Source organism: Hippocampus guttulatus, chromosome 13, assembly GCF_054856545.1.
Source record: "Hippocampus guttulatus isolate MCC_2025c chromosome 13, RoL_Hgut_1.0, whole genome shotgun sequence".
Lineage (NCBI taxonomy): Eukaryota > Metazoa > Chordata > Actinopteri > Syngnathiformes > Syngnathidae > Hippocampus > Hippocampus guttulatus.
In genome coordinates this window covers 11,622,262-11,630,420 of record NC_141273.1, presented here as the reverse complement: position 1 = coordinate 11,630,420, position 8,159 = coordinate 11,622,262, and the positions used below count along the sequence as shown (strand labels likewise).

Sequence of the window (8,159 nt, the reverse complement as noted above, 5' to 3'; positions counted from 1 at the left end):
GCACGTCCAACCCAAAGGAGTTATGGGTAATGAAGTTTATAAAACGTGACATGGCACACTTGCATATCGAGAATGTGTGTGCAAGTAAACTACAATGCCCAGAACTCTGGCGTTTTACCCGCGCGTGCGCTTTGTGTTTTCTGCTCCATGTGTAGGCGAATCACGTGTGAAGTAACCGTTCGTCGTCATGTCTCTGCTGTAAGCAGAGCCTCACGCAAGATTTTTTTTATTTTTCCTCCGCTCGCTGCCGCTTTTGTTTTGACAGCTGCTTGTTTTCTTTTCGCATATCCCCTTTACCGAAGAATGAGCGAAAACGATGACATCGAAGTCGACAGCGATGTATGTGCCTCAGTTTCCCCCTCTTAAAAGGCAGCTAGCTTAGACAGTAACTTTGTCGCGGTATCCTGCTCCGAGCTATCCGACCTAGCCAGGTTAGCTAGTAGGCTAAGATACCGAATCCCGAAAATTGTTTGGGGGTAAGGAAGCGTATTTGGAGTGATAACATTTGTGGTGTGTTATTCAAACAGCGAACAATCCCCAAGGCGCAGCGGTGGCGTCTACTCCGTGCTTAAAATAAATGTTAGGATTGTGCTCGTTCCTTTTGTAGAACAGTACCAACCAATTGTTTGGAAAGATCCTCATTTCCTTGTTAATTACATTCGAAAATAAAGCTCTAGTTATATTTGTTTTTGACCGGCACTCAGGAGAATATTTTATGCTCAACTAATCTCCCCTGAAGCAAGGTCAGGACATTTGAGATGGTTAACTTTACTTGGTTCTCTATATTACGTCATTCGAGTTATTCATACCGACCCAACAGGCTTTTAAAACAAAAAAAAACGAGCCCAGTTTTGTTGAATAGAAATCGGAATAACAATAATATTCCGACCAATATGCAGTGACCCACATTGCTAACATAGCGCTACGGGGTTTTAAAAACAGCCATGGCGTACCTCCGTCGAATTATTGGCGTATATTGCTCTCCCTTGCTCCTCATGGTCAGTTAATAGATAGTCGGTTAGTAGCCTGCGACGTTAATTTGACTCCAGAAAGCGTTGTCGTGATCTTTTGACTGAATTTGCTTGCACTTTCATTTCCGTGTAAAATGCAACAAGACTATTTCTTACAAGTCTCTCGAAATACATCGATTTCTAATCGCACCTCATAATTTTTTAATGGCGTCATAGTTATGCGCACGTGAAATTATTCAATGTCCCCGTTCTTGTTGTATCTCGGTGGATTTCATGGATACCCCTCCCCCCCGACTTGTTTAAGCTGCTGCTCATAAAGCCACACACTGCTTGCAGGCCTGTCAAGCTTTCATCCCTTGATGTGATGTACACACCTATCACAGCAGTGTTTTCCCAACCATTATTGAGCCAAAGTTGCATATTTTACAGTGTTCAAATCCCATGGTGTGCCATCAGACAAAAATGTCACAAAACGCATGCACGAGTTAAGATATTTTTTCAATTCAAACCCCCTGTTCCTCTTTGAAGTCCTTTTAAAAATCCCTTGGACTCGAAAGCATTTTGCCAGCATTGTTTGATGATCCTCTTCAGCTCTGTCATTCTAAGGCCATCTCCTTGTCTTCGAAATGGGTACCCTTGCTAATCCCCATGAGCTTGGGAAATGAATAGGGAGGTAGCTGCAGCAAGATGATGTTCTTCCGGGCCATGATTTGTTAGATGCTCTTTGAATTGCGAATTGTCATACACAGTGGACGATGGCCCTCACATCGAAGAATGTAATTAACGTGACTTGGTTTTGGTGTAGTCGGTCGGACTCTTCTACTGAAGCCTCTGGCATCAGTCCGCGCGTCGTGCTCGAGGATTCCAGACTCCCCGTTGTCGGCTACGGGTGTAACAAAAAATGTCTTTGAATTGGAAATTCACTTCTGATTTGATGAGCCGAAATAAATTGTGACATTTAGAAATCGCGGCATCCTTGGATCGTACTGCATCTCAAATATTGAGATATGATATGTGTCAACGCTTTTGAACCAGAAAGTTTGCCTTGAGCTTTTCCCATCCTGTAGTAATCAGCAGTAGAACATCGGTAGGCTGTAGAACTGCATGATATGGGGGTTGAATATTGCAAGGTCGCTATTACTACGATATTTTCACATATACCCAAAGTGACATCGTTATCCAATGAAAAGTATTTTTCACATGGAAAAATAAGCAGTCTTGTTGGACTCTTATCCAGTTTTTTGTCAACTCCCCGACATATTATCCTACTCAATGGCGATGCACATTACATCTGATTTGGTCAAAGTCAGATAAAAGCGTACAATATGAATTTAATGCATGTTTATGAGATGCACATATGTGCCATGACCGCAACGCCAACATTTTTTCTACATATTGTGCAGTCCTAGGATTCTGTAATTGTAGTTGCATGTTTTCACATGTGCACAGTCAGCATTCCCTGCCAACACCAGCAAACATTGCAATTTTTTCATGAAACTCGCACAGCTGGTTTTTGCCCTATGTGAGGAATGCGTCGGACGTTGAATGGGCCAGATGAGTTAACGTTGTTCTCTTTGTCATTGCAGGCAGATAAGCGAGCACATCACAACGCGCTGGAGCGCAAACGCAGGGACCACATCAAAGACAGCTTTCACGGTTTACGAGACTCTGTGCCTGCACTGCAAGGAGAGAAGGTGAGAGGAAATGTATGTCTCCACTCAAGATCCAGCATGACACATGCACACACAAGCCTCTAAGAACAGGAAAAGCATGAGGCGCCGACCCACGGCTAAGTCAATAGACCAGTCTTTTATTCCCCGCAAATAGGACACTTACAGTATATCGTCAGAATCTGCACAGATGAGTGGAAGTCACACACTGTACTCTCCATTGAGCATCTCTTTAAGGTTATAGCTTAACTTGTGGCATTAACCCCCTATGTCATAACTCTGCCAAAAGTTTATGATTCACTTCCTCATTTGTAAATGTATTCAGGGTTCTTGGTGAAATTGATCATCTTAAGCCTCGGAAGTGTCATTGTCACCGGGCAGAACAACCTTAACTGATGTCCAGTGCGTCTGGAGCGTATTCACCCCACGTAACTTTTACACCCCGCATGATGTATTTATTTGTTTGTTTAGCTCTCCAGCAGAAGCCTAAAGGTTTAGTACTAATACTGACCCCTCTTTGGAACTGTTCATAACTCCCTCCACCTTGACTCAAGCCACAGTTCCAGCTTCTGAAAAATAGCCCAATGAGCATGATGCTTGCCACCGCCACGCTTCATTGTATGGATGATGTTCTGTTGGTGAGCGGTGTTGTGTTACCTTTTAGAACTATGGCCAAAAAGTTCAGCCTGGGTTTCATCTGACCAGAGCACATTTCCCCATGTGGCATGCTAATTTAGTTTTGGTGCATGCTGTTTTTCCTAGGCTGGAATTTGGGCCTTAGTCAAGATGGAGGGAACTGTGAACACGTCCAAATAGCAGTCACTGTTTGCAAAACTTTAGGCTTCTGCTAGAAAGCAAGAACACATGTCTGGAAAAGCCTCCTCGAACATATGAACTTTATTTTGGTGATTCAGAGGCAATGTTGGCAGGTTGTCCATAGTAAATATGACTTTACTACTGTGTTTGCATGCTGTGTTCTGACTTTCATACAAATTTGGGTTACCGGTACATTGCTGCCGTAGGAATGGTACTCCACCATAAACCAAGGACCCCCTTGTATTAAATTATTACAGAGACTAGGGCTGGGTGATATTGTTGTCATATAAATCTGTCGATAGGAATATTTACTTTTTTAATATTGGATATTCATTTCCGTGTCATAAGCAAGGGACACATAGCCGTGCTCCGTCAAGCCTCTGAAATACAGTACATACAGTACATATATTGTTTTTAACAACAATACTAAACCATATTTATAATTTCATATGCACCAGTGGATATAATAGCAAAGCTTGTGGTTAAAATGTACGAGCGTTTCGTGCCTGACTGTTCCATTCATTTGACTGAGAGCGAGGCGCGCCTTTCAATATAGATGCACTTTCCTCATCTTCCTCGCCCACGTCGTCTTTTTGTAGCAACCTGTGTGTTCCTTGACAGACATTGAATTGCAAAAAAGTGATTACTGCTGGCACAGTTCACATTGCAGGGAGTCCACACCTTAAATTGCTCAAAGTGCATGGGTGAGGTTTTTATTTTATTTTTTTGCTTTGGTCCCTTTCAAATCGGTTTTGGAAACATTGTGCCCTGTGTGGTGGGCCTGAGCACTAACGCTACAAAATGCGTCAAGCCACACATGCATGGACAAATTGGTACGAAACTACACACACGGTGAACACAGGCACTCGTCATTGCAAACAAATACAACAAAAACTTTGCATTACTTATGTGCGTTTTTTTTTTAAATTATATTGCTGACTATGTTAATGTTCATGATTGTCTGTAAAATTCTAATTTGAAAACTGCACTTTCCACGGAATTGATATTTTGCTTTTTCTTTGAAGACCAAGAAGGCGGTTTTCACTGAACCCATTGTAAAATTGTTATTGTATCGCATCACGATATCTGGCATGGACAATATGAAAAATCTGATTTTTTTTTTTTCTTCCCATTTTGCCCAGCCCTAGCAGAGACCAATGTTGGCTTTGTAGACATTGACAAATGAATTAAGCTTGATGACATGTTGTTTTATGTAATTGTATCTGATACATTTTCAGATGAGTGCACACTGTGATTGTATTGACTGTTTCCACTGCATCATTGCTTCATGTCTCTCTGAAATTGTCTGCTGACAGAGCTCTGTTAAACAGGCTTCCCGAGCCCAGATTCTTGACAAAGCCACTGAGTACATTCAGTACATGAGACGAAAAAATCACACTCACCAGCAAGACATCGATGATTTAAAGAAGCAGAATGCACTGCTCGAACAACAGGGTATGTACACTCTGAGAACCGAGCCACGAGCAGAACACCGTGGAACCTCCTGAGGTCTGAGTCCTAATAGTATTTTTTCAGGGTGGGGTGGACCAAGTCACTGTTAGTCTGCTTTTGGCAGTGGTTACAGGCACCTGCCTTGAAGTGAATGAACAATTGCTCGAAACCACTAATCCATTGTCAAAAGAGTCGTTCGTTAATTAACCAATTTTGACGCCTTTGCCTGGCTGCAATTTATCACGAATTTGAATGTGATTGCTTTATTCTGTACATAGCCACATCCCCAGTTAGAAGACTGTTTACACTTGTTCAACCGCATTTTGTCAAGTAAGTTTTCCTTCCCCCATATAAAAGATGTGTAGTTTTTCCCCAATTGAGATGTAGAGCATGTAGGTTGCATTAGCAGTGGGGGGGGGGGAAGGATTTATCTTTATTTTTCTATATCACAACAATCTGTCTCCTCGTTTCATTTTTAGTTGTATCTTAAAACGTGGAACTTATTTTAAAAGTATTCAAATGTTACCTAAAACATAGCCTGCGCATGTAAATGTTTTATGATGCAGTTTGACACGGGTATGCTTTTTCCATGATTTGTTCGGGGAGAACATTGGTCCACATCCGAGGTTGAGCCGCAATCCCAAATGGATTTCCCTTTACTTTGGAGGTTCCACTGCAGGGCCGGGTCATGCCTCGTGCAGCCTTGGTGGTGCCGCACCTCATTTACTGAGCTTTTTTGATTGCAGTGCGTGCTCTGGAGAAGGCCAAGGGCAACAATCAGCTGCAAAGCAACTATTCCTCTGACAGCAGCCTGTACACGAACCGCAAGGGTAGCGCGGTGTCGGCCTTTGACGGCGGGTCCGACTCCAGCTCAGAATCGGAGCCCGAGGAGCCTCCGACCAGGAAGAGGCTGCGTGTGGAGCCCAGCTAGACTCCCCGACTGACTCCTCTCCACCCCTCCCCTTGTAGTTGATTGTTTTCTGTTGCCCACCAGCCTGAAACTCCTCTTAGCTGTGTGCACTCAGCCCTGCCTTCTTCCTTCAGCCAGTCAGGAGGCGAGGTGGAGACCGTGTGAGAGAGATGCTATATATTGTGTATAAAATGCTTCGACTTTCCTGAGCATCCTGTCACTTCTCCTCTCCTCGTGTCCCAGCGTGACCCTCACCCCCCCCCCCCCCCACCCCAAAAGTGAGGCAGCTCTGCAATTTTGGAGGACTCGACGCTTTTCAATCCTCACACTGACCTTAATTTTAAGGAATGTGGAGATAAAGTATGAGGCGTTGGGTCATACAACATGCAATTATTGGGGGGAGTTGCTTTCCCAAAACAATGTCAATTGAGAATAGTTTACCTTTTTAAATCTCTTTTTTTTCCCCCTCCAAATGAATGTTATGTTATGCAAAATGAACTTACTCAGTGTAGATGCCTGAAATGTTGTGTTTTGAAAGTGTTTTGTGGAATCAAATGAAACCCACCTTATTTATATTGAACTTTCGCAATTGATGTCATTTGTTTTGGGCTTGAAAAGGACAAACATTCTGTTTTAATGGCTTCACCCCCACCACCGGTTCAGCTATTTTCTGTCCTCTTATTTTTTTTATTCATGTCAGACAAAAACTAAGCACCAAATCGATACTGAATGTTAAACAGTACAGTCCAACTTTATTTTTCGGAATGATCTCTTGGTTCAGTGTGTAGTATATTACCCAATCTTAATGGTGTCACTTCTGCAAAGAAAAATTTTCCGAGAATACTTTTGCTTGTGCTGGGAACGTTTCTTTTTCAATTTTTTCCCCCTTTACTCAGAGGTAAACGAGTGTATGTAATCAATATTTTTTGTTCCATTCCATGGAAATTACAGGTATGTTGTACATACTGCCAACGGGTGTCTTGCAAGTTAAGACATACCTTGAATAAAACTTTTATCCTTATCGGATGTATTTCTGACTTCATGTGTTTGTGTTCGTGTGGCTTACAATTTATAGCTTAAATGCTTGGAAATATTTTTGAAAGGAATCCAATTTTACAGTATAGCCCACACACAATGGCCGTGATTCCCATAACTACGATGTGCGGATAGAGAATCGGGTATGCCACAGCAAATGATTCAGTTTGACTTAATTGATACACAAATTCCACATTTTTAAACAGATGAAGGTCAATGGGTTGTTTTTCGATGTTTTCACACTGATTCGAATCTGCCCTAATTATTTTTTCTGTAGCACATCAGGTTTTTGTCATATGACAATAATGTGTAATCAAGTAATACAAGTTTAGAATTAGCAGCAGGTGGATTTTTTTTTTTTTTTGCAATGCATAATCAAAACTATGGCACAAGCTTTTATAGGTCAAACTTAAATAAAAATGAAAATAAACCTGATGTGCTAGAAAAAAAGTCAAAATAGTGTCAAAAATATGCTCAGGGACACCTGTTTAAAATTTGCTGTTGACCAAATGTGATTTCCTCACGTAACTTGATTTATGTGTGCCTGTGGCATCCATTTGACTTACAATAGTAAAAGGAAGAACAATTACATGCTCTTCCACTAGAGGGCAAAATACCCAATTAACCTGTGTGGCTTCCTCTTGCCGGTCATACACAAAAAATAGAGCTTTGTGTTCATCAAGGCAAACTTCTACACGAATACATTTATGAGTAAATTGGTTTGAGACTTGAGATCACTATTTTAGTAGCGCTATATACTGTAATACCTTATGTCATATTTTTGTGTGGTGCTGTGCCATGAAGTCTATTAAAATATGCCCCTTGGCTCAATAAAAATTGGGAGTCACTGCACTACAATGCACTTATATTTGATTAATTAGTCTGTGAAATTGAAGTAATCTAGAGTTTTGTCTAAAGTTAAAAACATTTGTTAACAGGAATACAGTCACTTTTTCAAGCTGATGACTTTTAAGGTGCATTAACACATATTTCTTTACTAATACTGACTAAAGTAGAACGTAAACTTGTACAAAGCAGTCCCTTTTGAGCGATGAAACTTGTTTGCTTTGTCACGTTCACAGACCCTGAGCTCTTCGAAAAGCAAGGAGCTGGTGTCTCAGTATTCGGACGAGAAATACAGTAACTTGTTCGGTCTTCACCACAAAAATGGTAACTGAATTAAAGTATGAACGAGCGTGTTCGTGCAATCATTTATCACTAGCCAAAAAAGTATCACTCATTTCACGAGCTCAGATATGTGGACAACATCGCAGTTCCCGGTTCTTGCTGAAAAACAGGAATTTC

General features: G+C 41.5%; 1 protein-coding gene across 4 annotated transcripts; it reads left to right on the top strand.

Annotated features, from left to right (window-relative positions):
* The first annotated feature begins 147 nt into the window (after nucleotides 1-147).
* Nucleotides 148-6,849, top strand: LOC147196357 (protein max-like). 4 transcript variants are annotated; one of them, XM_086127675.1, is made up of 4 exons: nucleotides 148-339; nucleotides 2,558-2,665; nucleotides 4,774-4,912; nucleotides 5,656-6,849. In XM_086127675.1, exons 1-4 carry the CDS (start codon nucleotides 148-150, stop codon nucleotides 5,838-5,840), a joined length of 624 nt encoding a protein of 207 aa, XP_085983801.1. In that variant the 3' UTR covers nucleotides 5,841-6,849. The 4 variants fall into 4 exon arrangements, with proteins under 4 accessions (XP_085983801.1, XP_085983800.1, XP_085983803.1 ...); XM_086127674.1 differs by having other exon boundaries at nucleotides 2,558-2,677; XM_086127677.1 differs by having other exon boundaries at nucleotides 161-339; nucleotides 4,789-4,912.
* The last annotated feature ends 1,310 nt before the right edge of the window (nucleotides 6,850-8,159 follow it).

What these genes read in the sequence shown, in the direction of transcription:
- LOC147196357 (XM_086127674.1), top strand. Translation starts at nt 148, where the DNA reads ATGTGTAGGCGAATCACGTGTGAAGTAACCGTTCGTCGTCATGTCTCT. An exon ending in GAGAGAAGGTGAGAGGAAAT is followed by an intron (nt 2,678 to 4,773) that starts GTATGTCTCCAC and finishes GTCTGCTGACAG; the next exon opens with AGCTCTGTTAAACAGGCTTC. An exon ending in TGCACTGCTCGAACAACAGG is followed by an intron (nt 4,913 to 5,655) that starts GTATGTACACTC and finishes TTTTGATTGCAG; the next exon opens with TGCGTGCTCTGGAGAAGGCC.